The sequence below is a fragment of the Colobus angolensis genome, unplaced genomic scaffold (genome assembly GCF_000951035.1).
Source record: "Colobus angolensis palliatus isolate OR3802 unplaced genomic scaffold, Cang.pa_1.0 Scaffold109, whole genome shotgun sequence".
Classification (NCBI taxonomy): Eukaryota; Metazoa; Chordata; class Mammalia; order Primates; family Cercopithecidae; genus Colobus; species Colobus angolensis.
Window position 1 is genome coordinate 2,319,511 of NW_012111919.1, and position 18,492 is coordinate 2,338,002.

The window sequence follows — 18,492 nt, forward strand, 5'->3', positions numbered from 1 at the left end:
GCCTCCCAAAGTGCTGGGATTACAGGCTTGAGCCACCGCGCCCGGCAACATTTTAATATTAAAGCAAACGTGGATATGTTATGGCCTGGAATGAAAAATTCACATGACATTGAAAGATAAAACGGGGCTTCAGAGGACTTTCTGGCTGGCAGCAGACTCTAGATTCCCAGGGCCCCTGCACCCTCCTCTACCCACAGGGCACCTTGATGGAGAAGGTGTGGGAGGAGAGCCAGGCTGGCATCAGAGCACACTGGTGACTGCACATTTGCAGCATGTCCTGCCTCTCTCCTGAGGCTTGGCAACCTGCAATCTGCTAAGCAAACTGCCCCCGTCCCCATCCAGTTTCTGAGGACAAGAGCCACCACCTGTAGCAGATAAAGACCCAGCAACCCTTTGATTCATCTCTGAGTCTCGGAATCAGAGAGTAGCTACATCGCTGAGAGGTGGAGTGAAGCACTCAGGTGAAAAGGTACAAGGAAGTCAGTGGCAGGAGTATGGGGATATCACCTAGACAATGGCAGAGAAGAGGAGCACTGCTGAGTGAGGGGAGAAGGGCCGGCGATCATACATCCCATGGCCTGAAGCAGGCTCCAGTGCAGAAGGAAAAACACTGTCTTTGGGGTCCGAGAGACCTGAGTTCAAATTCTGGCTCCACCACTGACCACCTGTGTAACCTTGAACAGCTGCTGCCTGAACCTCAGGTTCGCCTTCTAAAAATAGAGGAGAAAAGGATGCATTCTTCCTTGCCCCTGTGAGAATGAAATGGTGCAAGCGCCAAGGAGCCTCAGCAAAGGTCAGACCTGCCCCTGCCCAGCCAAACCTTTCCTCTTCAGGGGGCCATGGCAACCGTAGTTTGACAGAAGAGCAGCACCATGATTTAATGCTTCCCAGCATGTGTCCTTGAGCGAGTTGCCTAACCTCTCTGGGCTGCTTCCTCATTGGGAAAATATGGCTGCCAGTAAAACCTGCCCTGTCCACATCTTGGGGCACTTGGCAAACAGCAAAACAGAGTCCAAATGTGCAGGCTGGGCCAGGCGCAATGGCTCACGCCTGTAATCTCAGTACTTTAGGAGGCCGAGGCGGGTGGATCACCTGAGGTCAGGAGTTTGAGACCAGCCTGACCAACGTGGTGAAACCTTGTCTCTACAAAAATGTAAAAATTAGCCGGGCATGATGGCGGGTACCTGTAATCGCAGTTACTCGGGAGGCTGAGGCAGGAGAATCACTTGAACCCAGAAGGCGGAGGTTGTAGTGAGCCAAGATTGCACGACTGCACTCCAGTCTGGGTGACAGAGTGAGACTCCGTCTCAAAAAAACAATGTGCAGAGCTGGCTGTGTAAAAAACCTGTTCCACTGCAGGGCCCAGTGTCCACCAGGCTGGGGTGCAGGCCTGTAGGGTGGTGGCCCAGCATCGGCCTCTCAGCAGCCCTGGGAGGCGGGGCACATCCTGTGCCCCTCGTGGTCTGGATGTGTTCTAGCCTAAGTCCTAGGTTACACCTGCAGACTCCTGGCCTCTCAGGAGAGGCCCAGGGTGAGGAGGAGCATGGGAAAGGCGAAGCTGATTGGGAAGTCAGCTGTTGGGAAAGTGACTCCTTGCACATTGGAGGAACCAAGAGAGACTGACCCTAAGGACAGCAGCCAGCACGGTCTTTCCTGGGAGCCCATGTTGGGGGATTGCTGCTGCAGCCAAGGCTCAGCCCTTGTAGCCACAGGTGCTGGTCCTGGACTCTTCCCCTCCCGTGCAGGAGCACAGCAGAGAGGGCTTCTCAGGACCTGTTGCAGCTGTGGCCCTGGCAATAGATTTGCCAAGGAGCTTTAAAACAGCTGAGTGTGTCATCCAGCTAAACCTAGGGAGGGAGCTTGGCTCAGGTCCTGACAGGTGGGATGGGGGATGGGGGATGGGGACTGGGAAGTAAGAGATGAAACCCTGGCTGGAGGCTGTGGCCTTCCACAGCCAGCGCTGGACAGGGAGGGTCCAGGTACACCCACTTAGTGCCCTCACCAGGTCCCACCGCCAAGCCCGAGAAATCCTGGGCTCTCTCCTCCTTTTGCCCCCAAGGACTGTCTTTCTTGGCTTTCAACAGGCATCTGTCCCTAGGTGCCTTCTGCCCCCTGGCATTGCCCTCACCCAAACCAGACTCCACCTGCCCCCTGCATGCCCAGGCCAGTGTGCTCCCTTTATGACAAACACTTTCCACTTTCTGAGCAATGACCATGTGCGGGAAGCCACCAGAGGAAGATGCCTTCTATTTCAGTCAAGTGTGCTGGAGAGAAGAGGCCACACATAATCACAGTAAATGTATCACCGGCACGTCCCTCTTCAGGAACCCCCGGGGACTCCATGTTTTAGTGGACAAGATCTGAATTCCAGCCCCTCACCATCTGACCACTCCTTCCCCTGCTATGCCTGATGCCACCCCTTTGGCCACAGAAACCTCACCTTCTCACTGCTCCCCAAACACACCAGCCAGCCACTCCTCCTGCCCACCCCTTACACAATTCCACAGCCTGCCTTCTCTCCGCCTGCCCCAGCACCGCAGCGCAGAACCTAGCCTGAAAACGAAGCCCACTTCAGCCACTGTGACCCACACTGGCCTCTCCCTTCTCGAACTGTTTCTAAAATTAATAAAAATGAACTGATAAAGACAAGTTCCAAGCCCACCGATCACACACATGGGACTGCAGTGGTCTGCAGACCTCACCTTGAGAAGCGCTGGTTGTTACCTGTCGGTACAGAACTAAGTTTAACTATTCAGAAACTTTTATGTGTATGTGATAATGTTGCCACATCCACGTGCTGTGATTTTATATTTTACAACCATATCATTTCTTGGTGCCTTGAGAATTTAAAAATCTGAAACCAAAGCTTGAGCTTTCATCCCCGACAGTTTGAAAATGCACTGCCATTGCATAGTCACTGAGCTGTGCCATGCTGAGGGCAGAGACCAGCAATAAAGGTTCACAGTTATGCAGCATGTTACTGCCTACAAAGGCCTTTTACAGGGGTTACCCTGTTTGATGCCGACAAACCTATATGAGGTAGTTGGGGACCACTTTCATTATCCTCACATTCAGAAGAAGAGACTGAGGTTCAGAGAAGATGATCAGGACTTGGACTTCACGCCTCTCAACTGCAAAGCCTATGGTGCTCTTTCCTCATCACTGCAGCCATGCAGTTTGGCTACTGGGTACCTACCCAGGGGTTCTCTTTAAGTTAACATGTGAATTCAGGGCTGCTGGAAAAAGTGTGTGGAACTGGTCCAAAAAGCATACAAAGAAAATATAACTGAAGAGAGTTATTGACACAAATACCAGGGAGCCTGTGTGTAAGTGCCGAAGGCTGCAGGGGGCTGAGGGCGAAGAGGTGGGCCCGCTTAAAACCAGCAACGGCCTAGTTGGCTGCAGCACTGGCCAGAGAGCCAGGATGCTGCAGTCAGAGCCGGCAACAGGAAACAGGAAGTCAGCTGCAAGGCAGGGCGGGGCTTAGGAAGGGAGCTGGCACCTGGGCCAGGGCCTGCGGGCTGGCCAGTGCCCATGATGGGGAGGTGGGGGCCAGTGCGTGGAGCTGAGCCAGTGTGGGTGTGAGGTGGGGAGGAAAGGGCAGCCTCTAAGGATGTTGCAGGGTGACAAACGTGGGTGTCTGAAGCTGGTTCCTGCCTGGTCACCAGCCCAGACAGTCCTGCAGAGGCCTTTGTCCTTCCTGGGTGGTTCTGGTTGGAGCCCTGAAGGGAGAGTTTCTGCCTTTGCCCAGCAGGCCCTGGGGGGTGAGTGGCCCTGTGGGGCTTCATCCCCTGTTTACTAGTGATGCGTATTTATTCATTGACAATTTATACCCACCAACTTCCTCCAGGGTTATTTTTGCTCAGAGGGAGCACTCTGAGGTCACCTCCTGCTAAGAATAACCCAGAATGGGAGGGAGGGAGGAGGAGGAGGGGGCTGGGTGCTGGTGCTGAGCTCAGCTGAGCCCAAGCCGGTGTTAGGGCTGACCCTCCAACACCACAGGAGTGAGCCGGTCCAAGAGAGCAAACTGCCCCACTTCAGAGCAGATGACTTGGGGTATAAATGGGGAAGTTAGGGAACCATTCTGCTGTAGCAAGTCAGCTAGGTACAGCTTAGGACAGCTGTTGGAAGTTTGCAGTACTGGCTAGCTTTCCAGCCTAACGGGACCTTTGATTTTTCTCCAAGTTAAGACAGAGCTTAGCTCCCCTGCCTGTTTTCAGATCAGAGCCCCTCCTGGGCTAACCCTTCGGACCTCGGCTCGGTGACATGGTGCCCCTCACTTTTATGCACACTTCCTGACATAGTGTCTCCCACTCCTGGGCTGCAGCCCCTGGCCCACCCCTGCAGGTGACTTTTCTTCCTGTGAGTCTGCATCAGTACACGCTACTGCCCACTCTGTCTCCTCATGTTTTGGAAGGCGTGAGGAAGACAGGCCGACACGCTGCTTGTGAGATAGAGCCTATGGTTATGAACTTTGCGGCTCCACCCACCCACTCCCTGACCTGAGCGGTGAAATCGACACCCACTACTGGAGTCCCACATGGACGGGCCTAGCCCGTGGGGGACTTAAGTGCAGTGGGACTCCTAAGGATGCTGGGAAGCCAAGGAAGATGGAGGAGGTGGGACTTGACCTGGGCCTTAGAAGGGAGGTGACATTTGGAGAAGTCAAGGGGAAAGTGAGAGGCACCCCTGACTCCAGGACCCTGCTGAGGTGGGTGTGGAGGAAGGAAGGCAGGCATGCAGGGCGGGGCGAGTGTGGGGAGGCCCAAAGGTAGGGGCTGTGAGCATACAGACACAGGCCTGGCTGAGGGGATTAGGGATTCATTGAAAAATGTATACAGGGCTGGGTGCAATGGCTTATGCCTGTAATCCCACCACTTTGGGAGGCCGAGGCAGGTGGATCACTTGAGGCCAGGAATTCGAGACCAGCCTGGCCAACATGGCAAAACCCCATCTCCACGAAAAATACAAAAAAGCCGAACGTGGTGGCACATACCTGTGGTCCCAGCTACCTGGGAGGCTGAGGCACGAGAATCGCTTGAACCTGGGCAGGTGGAGGTTGCAGTGAGCCGAGATTGCACCACTGCACTCCAGTCTGGGCTACAGGGGACACTGTCTCAAAACAAATTTTATATATGTATATATATATATATATATATATATAATAGTAGCTGGGTATGGTGGTACACCTGTGGTCGCAGCTACTTGGGAGGCTGAGGCAGGAGGATCTCTTGAGCCCAGGAGGTTGAGGCTGCAGTGAGCCTTAATTGTGCCACTGCACTCCACCTGGGTGACAGAGCAAAACCCTGTCTCAAAAAAAGAAGAAAAATGTTCTCAATCTTGATTGGAAAGGTAGTTTGCAGGCAGCCTGAGGTGCTTTTACTCTTTATCCTCTCTGAAAAATGTGTTATCTGGAAGGTTGTGAGGAGGCGGATATGACGTGATAGGAGTCGTGTTTGAGAAACTAGCTCTGGCACCCGTGAGCATGGCGTTCATCCCCGAACATGAACACATGCTGGAAGAGGGGAGGGGGCGGGGGCGCCAGCAAAGTCCCAGGGCCTGTGGGGGGTAGCGGTGGTGGGGCAGAATTGGCCAAGCCTATGCTGCTGGCCCTGGGAACGCTGGAGAGGAAGGGGTGAAAGGAGGCCCTAGCAATGGCACAACAGGGACAGCGTCAGCGTTGTTGTTAGAGACGAGGCTTCTGGAAGGGAGCAGATGGGGAAGGGGCCCCTGTCGAGGCCACCTTACATAGCTGATCTTATCTGGGGAGCATTTAAGTAGAATCTCAGAATCTCCTTTTTCTTTTTCCAAAAATAATCCCTGTGTTTATTTTCATCTCTCCACATCCCAGGGCCACCTTCAGCGAGTCATTCATGCCCACAGGTCCTGGCCTTGGTGGCCTTCCTGGGGCCCCATGAGCTTTTCTAGGGCCTGTGCTGCACCTGCATCGTTCCTCCTGTTGCAGGTACGCGCTGGCACACGCATCTGAGGAGAGCTGTTGACATGGGTTTTCTTTCATCATCCCCACCTAGAGAATTCTGTACATTTTGGTTCTCCTACCTCAAGAAAGACATAAGTGAGTTGGAAAATCTCCAGAGAAGGGCACTAAATTGATCAAGGGGAAGGCAAGGCTGCCAAGAGAGGACAGACTAAAGAGATTGGGACTCCCCGGTCTGCAGAGACAAAGGCAGAGGACGTGATTAAGGCTATGAAATCATGTCGGGTGTGGTGGGTTGAGCACAGCACAGCTGGGGAGCGGAGGGAGGACACCCATTTGAAAGAAAGGTAAACGAAGCACAGAAAAGACAGCACCATTTTCCATGGTGGGTTCCCTTCTTACCAAACCTGTCACTCTAGGGATGGCAGAGATTGAAAACAGAAGCAACTTCAAAAGAGATTTACTTAACGTATGGGATCTCTCATATGTAATGGCTTTTTTTTTGTTTTTTTTTGAGAGGAGTCTTACTCTGTTGCCCAGCCTGGAGTGCAGTGGCGCGATCTCAGCTCACTGCAACCTCTGCCTCCTGGGTTCAAGCAATTCTCCTGTCTCAGTTTCCTGAGTAGCTGGGATTACAGGGGTGTACCACCATGCCTGGCTAATTTTTTTTTTTTTTATTTTAGGGTCGAAGGGATTTATTGAAAATGAAAGTACATTCCACAATGTGGGAGTGGGCCTGAGCATAGGGGGCTCAAAGGCCTTTTTTTTTTTTTGTATTTTTAGTAGAGATGGGGTTTCACCATGTTGGCCAGGCTGGTCTCGACCTCCCAACCTTAGACGATCCGCCTACCTCGGCCTCCCAAAGTGCTGGGATTACAGGCATGAGCCACCAAACCCAGCCAGCATAATGGCTTTTTAAAGGGAGCCTCTAGCTCACTCTGAAATCCTTTGAGGTTGACTTCAAAGAGCACAGCCAGGCCCTCTTCCGGGTAGACCAGTTACCCGCTGGAAACAGAACCCTGAGTGGGCTGGCCACTTACTGCGCATGGTCGTTCTGGCATCCATTTGCCGTGGCTTGTGACGACCTAGCCAGGCCACGGACTGAGTGACCTCTAAGGCTTTGCTGAGCCCAGAGGTCTCTCCTCAGACACACGGGTGGAGAGATCTCTGGGGAGGAGGGAGACAGGCAGCTCCCAGCAGATGTGGTGAGGGGAACGGTAGGACGTGGCGGGGGTGCCCGGGCTGGGACCAGAGTTTCCAGAGTCGTCCCTCTGTGGCCTCTGGTCCCACCATCCCTGACCCCACTGGCGGCGCTTTTAGCCACCCTACAGGGAAAAGGGAAATTGGAGGAGTCAGGGTCCTGGCTCCATAGCGTTGGAGCCTGCTCTGTCCACCCCAGGAAGGCTGAGCAAGGGGGCATCTGGGGATCCCTGGCCCCTCCTAGAGTGGGCATGGGGTGAGCCTCTCTGGCTCTCCCTGCCACAGGCCACTTCCAGCTGCTATCAGATCTCTGTGAGGGCTGCCAGGGGGAAGGGGGCTGCAGGAAGGGCGGGGGCGGGCAGTCGTGGCCCCGTGCCAATGCTTCGGGGGCAGAGCTGCCCTGCTTACGTGGACATGCAGCTGTTTCCTGAAACTAGAGTCAACCTGGAAAAATCCAGGCTAGTTGAGGGGTGATGGGCCTGCAGAGCTGAGGAACTGGAAGGAGCGAGGAGTCGCGGTACGAGTGGAGGGGCTCATTGGCGTGTCTGTGTTGGCATCGCACAGCTTCCTCGCACCCCTCTGTCCTGTGGCTGGCAGTGGGTGTCTGCAGGCGTGGGGGCGCCTCCTTCTCAAGTCTGTGCATGTGACGGTGAAGAGCCCGTGGCTGGCCTGATGCCAGGGTTCCCGGGTGGCATGGAATGGATCTCACGGAGGCCTTAAAAGCACCATGGCAGGTCCGGCCCTCTGGGTGACCAAGGTGAGGTCGCCCCCCTATCTGCTGGGCTCTGGGAGAGTAAGCAAGAGGAGCTCCCGGTGGGAAAGGAAGAGGCAAGAGAGGAGGGAGAATGGCATCTACCCACCCTCCACCCCCATGGAATCCCCCTTCCTGGGTGAGCGCTGCATGTGGGCTGCAGCCTGGGGACAGGGCTCCTTGCCCCGGGTGCCAGGGCCTCATCTCCCCTCTACCATGACCCCCACCTCTCCTCCTCCTGGGTTTTAGATAACTATAGTAAAGCAATACTTAAAAATCACTTCTGGCCGGGCGTGGTGACTCACACCTGTAATCTCAGTACTTTGAGAGGCCGAGGCAGGTGGATTACCTGAGGTAGGGAGTTCGAGACCAGCATGGCCAACATGGCAAAACCCCATCTCTACTAAAAATACAAAAATTAGCCGGATGTGGTGGCAAACGCCTGTAATCCCAGCTACCAGTGGGGGCTGAGGCAGGAGACTCACTTGAACCCGGGAGGCGGAGGTTGTAATGAGCCGAGATCACACCATTGCACTCCAGCCTGGGCAACAGAGTGAGACTGAGTCTCAAAAAAAAAAAAAGAAAAGAAAAAAAAAATCACTTCCATAAAATTAACTGGATGTGGTGGCACACGCCAGTGGTCCCAGCTCCTTGGGAGGCTGAGATAGGAAAATTGTTGAATTTGAGGCTGCAGGGGGCTATGGTCACACCCCTGCACTCCAGCCTGGGCAGCAGAGTGAGACCTTGTCTCGAAAAAAAAATTTTTTTTTAATTACTTCCGTAAACATAAAAAATTAGGCATGGTGGCAGGCACCTGTAGTCCCTGGTACTAGTGAAACTGAGGCAGAAAGGTTGCTTGAACCCAGGAATTCAAGGCCACAGTGAGCTGTGATTGTGCCACCGCACTCCAACCTGAGTGACAAAGCAAGACCCTATCTCTTAAAGAAAAGAAAAAAATCACCTCCCCCTATTAGGAGTTTCAGACTTTGCCCCACCCTGGGAGGCAAGGCTTTGCCTGGAGTGAAGGAGGGGCAGGAGGTCTGGGTCTGGCCCAGACTTTGGGCAAAGGGGGAAAAGGAGGCGGCGGCAGGGCTGGGGAATTGGTTCCGGCTGGGCAGGCCACAGCAGAGGGCTCCTCCTTGCCTTGCCTCTGGCTTTTGCTTGAGTTGGGCACTGGTCAGGGGAAGGCCAGCAGCCTCTGCCCGGCCTTTCTTGGGCACTACACTGCCGTCTGTGCCTTCTCCGAACCCTGGGGGCGTTTGTGAGCTTGCGCTTTTTTGAGACTCAACCCAGAGAGGGAGTCGGCCTTCAGATGTCTGGCCTGTAACTGGGCCATCCTGGAAGCTTTACTGTTCAGAGGCGTGTGACCCAAGGCAGGCCTGAGAAAAGCGAGCATCGCTCTAGCTCCCCTAGGATCCCCGTGAAAATTACATTTATGAATTTTATAAGCATATGTATGCCCAGTCCTGTGTGGGACACTAGAAAGCTGTAGGTGGAGAGGCCCACAAAGTTAAATAAGATCAGCCGGGCGGGGGCTGCCCCCTGTCATCCCAGGGTTTCACTTTGGGAGGCCAAGGCGGGAGGATCACCTGAGGTCAGGAGTTTGACACCAGCCTGGCCAACATGGAGAAACCCCATCTCTACTAAAAATACAAAAATTAGCCAGGCGTGGTGGCAGGCACCTGTAATCCCAGCTACTCGGGAGGCTGAGGCAGAAGAGTCGCTTGAACTCGGGAGGCGGAGCTTGCAGTGAGCTGAGATCACGCCGCTGCACCCACCCAGGCAGCAGAGCGAGACTCCGTCTTCAAAAAAAAATGTGAAATAAGGCAAGGCTCACAGTTAAGGAAGGAGGCCACAGTACACAGATAATTAGATTCAGAGGTATGACGTGTAAGGAGATTGGGTGAGAAAGCGCTTTGTAAACAAACGTGGCATGCATTGGATGGGACAGCAGTGAGGGGTGTGGTGGGTTCACCCCCACCCCTTCAGGGCGAGGCTGGGTCAGCAGCTGTCCACACCTGCCAACTATAGGGGGCTGAGGGGTCCAGATCCTTCCACACACATACTTTAAAATGCTCCGTAGAAGACAGAAAGTAGAAGAGTGGTGACTGGGGGAGAGGCGACTGGGAAGTTAGTATTGAATGGAGGCAGAGTTTCTGTTTGGGATTGTGAAAAAGTTCTGGAGATGGATGGGGGTAAAGGCTGTATCAGAGTGTACTTAAAGTACGCTTGAAAAGGGTTAAAATGGTAAATGTCATGTATGTTTTACCCCAGTTTTTTAAAAGTTTACGAAAGTGTTTCTAGGCCGGGCACGGGGGCTCACGCCTGTAATCCTAGCACTTTGAGAGGGCGAGGTGGGTGGATCACAAGATCAGAAATTCAAGACCAGCCTGGCCAAGATGGTGAAACCACGTCTCTACTAAAAATACGAAAGTTAGCCAGGCCTGGTAGCAGTGAGCTGAGATAATGCCACTGCACTCCAGCCTGGGCGAAAGAGTGAGACTCTGTCTCAAAAAAAAAGACTCTGTCTTTTTTTGATATGGAGTCTCACTCTGTTGCCCAGGCTGGAATGCAGTGGCGTGATCTCGGCTCACTGCAAGCTCTGCCTCCTGGGTTCACACCATTCTCCTGCCTCAGCCTCCCCAGCAGCTGGGACTACAGACGCCTGCCACCACGCCCAGCTAATTTTTTGTATTTTTAGTAGAGACAGGGTTTCACCATGTTAGCCAAGATGGTCTCGATCTGCTGACCTCGTGATCCACCCACCTCGGCCTCCCAAAGTGCTGGGATTACAGGCGTGAGCCACCACACCTGGCCAAAAAAAGTGTTTCTTAAGCCAGGCATGGTGGCTCATGCCTGTAATCTCAGCACTTTGGGAGGCTGAGGCAGGTGGATTACCTGAGGTCAGGAGTTTGAATCCAGCCTGGCCAACATGGTGAAACCCCATCTTTACCAAAAATACTAAAAGTTAGCCAAGTGTGGTAGCGGATACCTGTAATCCCAACTACTTGGGAGGCTGAGGCAGTAGAATCACTTGAACCCAGGAGGTGGAGGTTGTAGTGAGCCGAGATTGCACCTCTGCACTCCAGCCTGGGCAACAAGAGTGAAACTCCATCTCAAAAAAAAAAAAAAAAGCATTGCTTAGATAAAGGCAGTTCCTGTCCTTGCCCCTACCCTCAGCCCAGGGTTTTTCAAAGACACTATTGCCATTTTGTCTGGACTAAATCTCTGTTGTAGGGGGTGTCCTCTGTCTGGTGGGGTGTTTAGCAGCTTCCCTAGCCTCTACTCACTAGATGCCAGCACTTCTCCCCAACCATGTGGTGGCCAAAAATGTCTTCACACATATGCCAAAATGTCCTGGTAGGGAGGTAGCAAAATTGCCCCAGTTGAGAACTACAGCCTTAACCTGCCTAGAAAAGCTGCTCACAGGAGAGGACTGAGGAAAAGCCGGAGGCAAGGGGGGGGTTCTGCCCAGAAGGAAAGCAAAGGTTGGCAAACTCGGAGGCACCCCAGGAAGTGGCGGGCAGGATTTGAAGACCCAAAGTGAGGCATACCAGGTGGGGGTAGGTGGACAGTGGGTGATAGGACCGATCTATACTGAACTCTAGAATGATACTAGATTCACAACCCTCCTGTGTCCCCCATCTGGCCACCCACGGGAGGAGAAGTGATGGGTACTTACTGCGGCTTTTCCCATTCAGAAATTGTCACCTGCAGCTGCACCTGCTGGTGGTGCCTTCTAGGATGGTCGGCACCCCACAACCCAGCCCTCTCCCAGATAATGGGCAACATGAGTATCTCAGGGGTGTGCTGTGTTTCCTTTCAAGACGACTGTCAAAATAAAAGCAAACAAAAGCAGATTGTTTAACAGACATGGCAGCAAAGCTGAAACTCCCTGTAGCTTGCGTGCAGGAGGTTCTCAGTTTTAGCCTCGTCTTTGCCATTCACGAATCAATTGTGAATATTGGCTGAGCACCTCTCAGGTGCCCCACTCCGTGCTAAGTCCAGCCGGATCAAGCAAAGTCTCTGCCCTCCAGAGGTCAACAAGCTGTGGAGACGGGAAAGGAGGGGAGGAGAGTGGCTGGGAGGAGGGCATGGAGTGGGGGCAGAAGAGGCCAGGCCTGGCTGGGGTACCCCTCCCTCCTGGGCTTCCAGGCTGAGGTTTCTGCCCTTCTCACCAGGAATGGCTCCTTCAGTGAGCACCCAGGTCTTCCCCAGAGACTTGGACAGTTGCCTCAGGCCATTTGACGGGGACCTTGTTCCTTCCTCTGGATGGTTTTGTCCTGCTGGTTACCCTGAGCCCCAGAGAGCCCCAGTGAGGGGCCACACTTAGCTTGAGGGACTTCTTGATGGGTGGGATGAATTAAGGGTTGAGCGTGGCAGAAGTCATCGGCCCCCACTAACCCCAGAACATTGGCTGAATTGGCTCATCCAGAACCTGAGCGAGCAGATGAGCAGGAGGGGATGGTTGGGCAGAGGACGGTGTGGACCGGATGTGGGAGTGGGGATTTCAGCTGGTGAGCTAACCTGGGGCTGGAAATGAGCACCATGCCCTGCTCCCCCATCATCTGCCCAGCATGCCTGACTCCCACCTGGCTTTGAGGGCATCTCTAGGAGAATGGCGCCTCTGGTGCTGTTGCAGACTAGGGAGAGGTGCTGGCATCTAGTGAGTAGAGGCCAGGGCCGGGCTTACTAGTGTGCATGAATGACTGGGTTGGTCGGAAGCCTGGGGCTGTGTTGGGCCTCAGAGTCAGCCCTCATGGGTCTCTATGCTACGGCCCTCATGGGTCTCTATGCTACGGAGTCAGCAGTCAACAGGAAGTGAGTCCCAGCATGAGAGGAGGCTGTGTGGTCCCAGGCAGGAAGTGAGTGACAGTGGAGTTGCCTCCAGCAGCTTTGCGGGGCTCAGAACCTGCCCCAATATGAGGTGTCTGCAGGGCAGCAAATGATGAGAAGAAAGGAAGATGCAGCCATGCAAAAGTCTGGCTCTGACCTAAGCTGCTCAGCTCAAGTTGGCCAGGCAGGACCCCAAGCACACCTCCATGGTAGTGCCATGTTGGGGGCTTTGGGGTACCTGGCACAGCTGGACCCTGGAAGGTGGCTGTCAGTGCAGGAGTACACTCCACTCTTCAGGCTGCTGGGGCTCATGACTGAGCCTTGAAGGGTGACAGACAGGGTTTACACCAGGGAGGACCATTCTAGGCTGGAAATGCCCTCTTTGCTTAAGCAGGGTGGGAGGAGAGGTGTTCTGAGTTCTGAGGAAGGTCCCGACACACAGGATGGAGGCAGGGGCGATAGGCAGGGGTCCACTTTCCTTCCTGGATTTGACCTTCCCAGCTCTGCTGGCATCAGCCCAAGCCCCCAAGCACAGCAGAGGACTTCTCGCGTTCACCAGTCACCTCCTCTTCCTCTCTTTGCAGCCCTCTGCCTCCAACTGCTGAGGAGTACACACATGCAGCTTTCTGTGGGCGCTTCCCTCCTGGAAGCAGGCCTGCCCAGCCGCCCTGCACAGCAGGAAAGGAGCTTGGCAGGCCCTGCAGTTCCTTCTGCTCCCTCTCCAGCTGCTCCCTGTGCCCGGTCCCGTCCAGGGAGGAAAGCATACCTGGTTTTGTTTTTGTTTTTGTTTTCCCAAGGCCATTGTCCCTAATTGCCATCTCTGGGGTTCCTCACCAAATAACAATGGGTTCAGAGTTCAAGTCCTAGACCGTTAGAACAAAAGCAGCCTTGGAAATAGGGCTCTGCAGGGGAGGGGCTGGAGACCCAGTGCTCTCTCAGGCTGTGCACTTGAGTGGTGGGAAACTCTAGAGGGAATTTGGCAGTATCTCTGCACATTTAGCTGGACAGGCCCTTTCACCCTGCCAGACCACTTCTGGAACTCCGTCCCATGGAAACACGCAGCTGGACAGAGCTGTAAGTGCAAGGGTATTCACTGCAGCAAAAAGCAAATCAGCCCAAATGCCCACCATCAGGGAACGGCATGCATACATTTTGGAGCATCCAGATCCATCTGCACTGGGATGGAGGGATGCCCACTCTGCTTGTTAAGTGAAAAAGCAAGTTGCAGAACATTACGACTAGTATGATACCCTTTTGGAAAAAAACATTTCTGGATCTGAGTGTGTATATGAATACATATGTATAAACATGTAACTTACACATGATTGTCGATGCATAGGAAAAAGTCTGGAAAGGATGCTCACTGAACTGTTAATAATGGGTACCTCCGGGGAGAAATTTTGGGGGTAGGGAGCTGAAATAGGAGCTTTAACCTTTTAGCATTATTCATTTTTTTGTATAGTTTGATTTTCTTTTTTTTTTTTTGAGAGGGAGTCTCGCTCTGTTGCCCAGGCTGGAGTGCAGTGGTGCAATCTCAGCTCACTGCAACCTCCACCTCCTGGGTTCAAGTGATTCTCCTGCCTCAGCCTCTCAAATAGCTGGGATTACAGGCATGCACCACCACGCCCAGCTAATTTTTAGTAGAGACAGGGTTTTGCCATGTTAGCCAGGCTGGTCTCAAACTCCTGATGTCAGGTGATCCTCCTGCCTCAGCCTCCCAAAGTGCTAGGATTATAGGCATGAGCCACTACGGCTGGCTATAGTTTGATTTTTTTTATGATATATGTGTCTGACTTTTATAAGTAGAAAAAAAAAAAAGACAAAAAGACAAAACCTCCATTGGTCTAGACCAGTCATCTCCATCTGACAGGTGGGGAAACCGAGGTGCTGAGTGCCTTATCTGAGGTTTGCTGAGCTGACGCTGTCCCTGCCTTTCTACTGGGTAGGTGTTCTACATAAGGAGCCGAGCCAGCGCGGCAGAGTTGCTGAGTGCAGCCTGGTGCCCGTGGGTGTGGCAGAGTGTCGAGCTGTGGGGACCCCTGCCTGTTCCTGTCCCATGCTAGACACCTCCATTCTTCTTGAGGTGTCCTGGCCCACTTGCCTCTGGATGACTGAGGACTGAATATATACACACAGCAGAGCACACAGCAGGCACCCAGCTCTCCAGCTCTTGCTTTGTCCTTGCAAAGCCTGTGACCTGGAGCAAATCACAAAATTTCAGAGAGCCTCAGGTTCCTCACCTGCTTCCCAGGGAGGCTGAGAAACTCTGAGGAGGTAATAAGTGAGGAGCTTTGTCCTCTGTGCAGTGATACACACAGACAGCCAGGATTATTCTTTATTTGATTTTTATTACCTGGAACCTTAGTGAGTTCAGTTCTTAGACTCTAGGGGATAAAGAAATGATTTCCCTTGAAGGGAATGAGAGACCCCAGTGCTCAGGAAGGGTTGTTGCAGAGCCTGAAAATTGTTTGCCAGAGCCTTTGATCTTCTGGGTCTGAGTGCCTAAAAGAATCTGGGACGGCCCAGGCCAAGGGAGAAGGCTGCACTAGGCTATGAGCCCACAGAATGCTTTTCTAGGGGGCCTCCTTCGACTCTCATGCCTCAGGAGATCAAGAGGAAAGCTGGGAGAGCACTGACCACAGAAGTCAGACCAGACTGAGTCCCAGACTTGATCTGGTGGCACTGCAACCTTCTGGAGGAGGGAGGTTCTTATTGGATTATGGGTGGCACAAGGAGCCTTTTTTTTTTTTTTTTGAGACAGAGTTTTGTTCTTGTTGCCCAGGCTGGAGTGCAATGGCACGATCTCGGCTCACCGCAACCTCTGCCTCCCAGGTTCAAGCGGTTCTCCTGCTTCCTGAGTACCTGGGATTACAGGCGCCCACCACCATCCCCGACTAACTTTGTATTTTTAGTAGAGATGGGGTTTCTCCACGTTGATCAGGCTGGTCTTAAACTCCTGACCTCAGGTGATCCACCCACATCGGCCTCCCAAAGTGCTGGCGTTACAGGTGTGAGCCACCACGCCTGGCCAGAGCATTTCTTTTTGAACAGGGGCTGCAGAGATGGCTTGGACATCCTATGTAACCTCAGTGAGTGGTGGTGGGGTGGGGGTACAGATCCCTTGAGAAGTGCAACCAGGCTGGCAAACCTGCTTGGATTATTTTCCTGTTTCTTAAGCTGGAGTCCACAGACCCATGATTTCAAGGGGTCAAGCCCATGAATCCTTTGATGTTGAAAGCAAAATTGTGAATGTATCTGTTTGCTTGAAGATTTATATGAACACAATTTCTGGACAGAAAGCGCATAACCTTCTCTAGAATTTCAGAGCGGTCAATAATCCGAAACAGGCTAAGCCTACTGATCTAACCCTCCTTTTGTATATCTTTCTTCTATTTGCAGGTGGAAAGCAGTGACACGCCAAAGGACTCTGTGGTGACCTCCAAGTCCCCATCCATGGCCCAGGACTCAGGCCCCTCAGAGCTGTTACCCAACGGGGACTTGGAGAAGCGGAGTGAGCCCCAGCCAGAGGAGGGGAGCCCTGCTGGGGGGCAGAAGGGCGGGGCCCCAGCAGAGGGAGAGGGTGCAGCTGAGACCCCGCCTGAAGCCTCAAGAGCAGTGGAAAATGGCTGCTGCACCCCCAAGGAGGGCCGAGGAGCACCTGCAGAAGCGGGTGAGTCCTCAGCACCAGGGGCAGCCTCTTCTGGGCCCACCAGCATACCCTGAGAGTCAGGGACTTGGGCTTCCAGCAGGTCCTAGGAAGGATGGGCTGGGTCGTGGCTAAAGGTCTGCTTGCCAAGGCTATGGCCTGGAGGCTACTGGCTGGATGCAGCCTGCACATATGTTTTATTTGGCCCATAGAGTGTTTTAAACATCTAAAAAATTAGTTGCCAGTATTTAAAAATCAAAAAATTTCACATAAAAATCTGGAGTTTTGGCTTCTCATTGGAAAAAGAAAAAAAGCTAGATCTGGCAACAGTGGGCTTTCATAACGCCAGCGATTGCTAGACTGGGATAATGGCTGTCCCTCCATCGCCTTCTGTGGCTGGTTGTGGGCCTTAGTTTTCTGCAGCTCTGCCTGGCCTGCTCACTCTCCCACGTGCCCTGCAGCTCCTGGGGATTGCTGTATTTGTAGCCCATGGCCTGGGTACTCAAGGGCAGCAGATACCCTGTTTGCCTCCCTGGGTGCAGAGGTCCTAAGCCCACCCTAGTTGGGCTGACTTGACTGGAAGTTTGGTTGTGACAGTGGCGTGGGGAGGGGGCTGGGTGAGGGTATTCTGTGTACTGCCCAGTCCAGGCCTCTTCATCTGGGGACTTTTTGGCCTAACCCTGGAAGCCTGGAAAGTTGCCCACTTTTCTCTTTCAGGTTAAGCCAGCAATTTCAGGGCCAACCGAGCTGTAAACATGTTAGTAATGAGGACAACTAGCATTTGTACAGGGCTTCACAGTTTACAAAGCGCTTTCTCATACATTATCACATTTGATCCTCCCAGGGCCCTGCCAGGTTGTTTTGCATATGTGCATTTTAATTTCAAAAAGTCTTCCTTCCAAGCGTGTATGATGGAATGAGTAAATTGATTAATTGGCGTAACTTATTTTGCATGGATCCAACCTAATGTTCATGCAGGATAGAGAACCAGAATACAAATTTCCAAACTTACTAAGAAGCTTTTATTCATTTATTATTCAAAAAATATGTATGATGCTCCCACTAGGTGCAGAACACTACAGAGGGAATCTGTATTAGTTGTTTTATTTACTCCTCTAACAATCTTATTCAAGAGATATGATTATCCTCATTTTCAGGAGAAAAATATTGAGGCTTAAAGTGATGATGTGACTTGCTCATAGAGCCCAAACCTTAAGTGGCAGATCCAGGGCTCATTCAGTCCTAGTCTTGTGCCTTTCTACTATTTTCCGCTGTCCTGGAATGGGGCTTGGTGCAGAGACAGGTCCTGAACTGTCTGATACTTCCTGGGAGTGGGAAGGGCCTGAGAGGAGTGAAACAGATGAGGAAAGGGAGAAGACACCATTCTTCCCATTAACAATGCCAGGTGTGTGAGAGAACCCATCAGCCCTGCCCTTCCAAATGTGGTGTTCCCCACGGGCTGACTGCAGTTGACTTCGCCTCCCATGACCCCACGATGACTCCTGCCAAGCTGCTACCCAGGGTCATGGCATTCCTTCCTGCCCTGCAGCATGGAGCCATAGCCCCAAAGCTGTTCTCTGGTCTTGAGGGTTTGTTTTCACTTTGGGATTTCCCTGCCTCCATTTCTAGTTGTTCTCAAGGGCTCCTGCATCGGTCAGTCAACAGGTGTTTCTTAAAACACCCATTCAGGGTGTGCTAGGATCCATACCAGGGACTAGGGAAATTGTTATGAACAAAAACCTGGTTCTTGCCCTCAAGGACCTCACAGTCAGCTGGAGAGACAGACATTAATGAGAAATCCACGCTTAAAAAGATGGGATTACACATGGAGATAAACACTCTAAGGGAAGTGAAACATGTCCAGGGGAACTGCAATGAAGAACCTGAGTTGGTCTGGGCCATCCAGCCTTAGCTGAAGGGCGAGGGAGTCCATTGGGTGAGGGGTAGAGGAAGAGAGTGAGAACAGGGAAGAAGGCTCCCAGGTGGGAGGGAGCAGGGCACCCAGCAAACTGACAGATGTCACAAGGCTAGAGTGTAGAGAGCAAAGGAGAAGGGTGTGGAAAGTGCTGAGGCAGACAGGCCAGGCCTTCAAGGTGGCTGCTGGGGCTGGGGGCGGGGGTG

The 18,492-nt window shown here is 52.9% G+C and overlaps 1 protein-coding gene across 2 annotated transcripts in view; it reads left to right on the plus strand.

The window, feature by feature from the left end:
• DNMT3A (DNA (cytosine-5-)-methyltransferase 3 alpha) overlaps window positions 1-18,492 on the plus strand; it is an 80,066-nt gene that overhangs the window by 16,151 nt on the left and 45,423 nt on the right. Inside the window, exon 4 of one of the 2 annotated variants that reach the window (XM_011950528.1) lies at window positions 16,125-17,313. In XM_011950528.1, the coding sequence (XP_011805918.1) occupies window positions 16,125-16,448 (324 nt within the window). In that variant the 3' untranslated portion in view covers window positions 16,449-17,313. Of the gene's footprint in view, window positions 1-16,124; window positions 17,314-18,492 lie in introns of those variants that run through there. The other variant, XM_011950509.1, reaches the window with a different exon arrangement.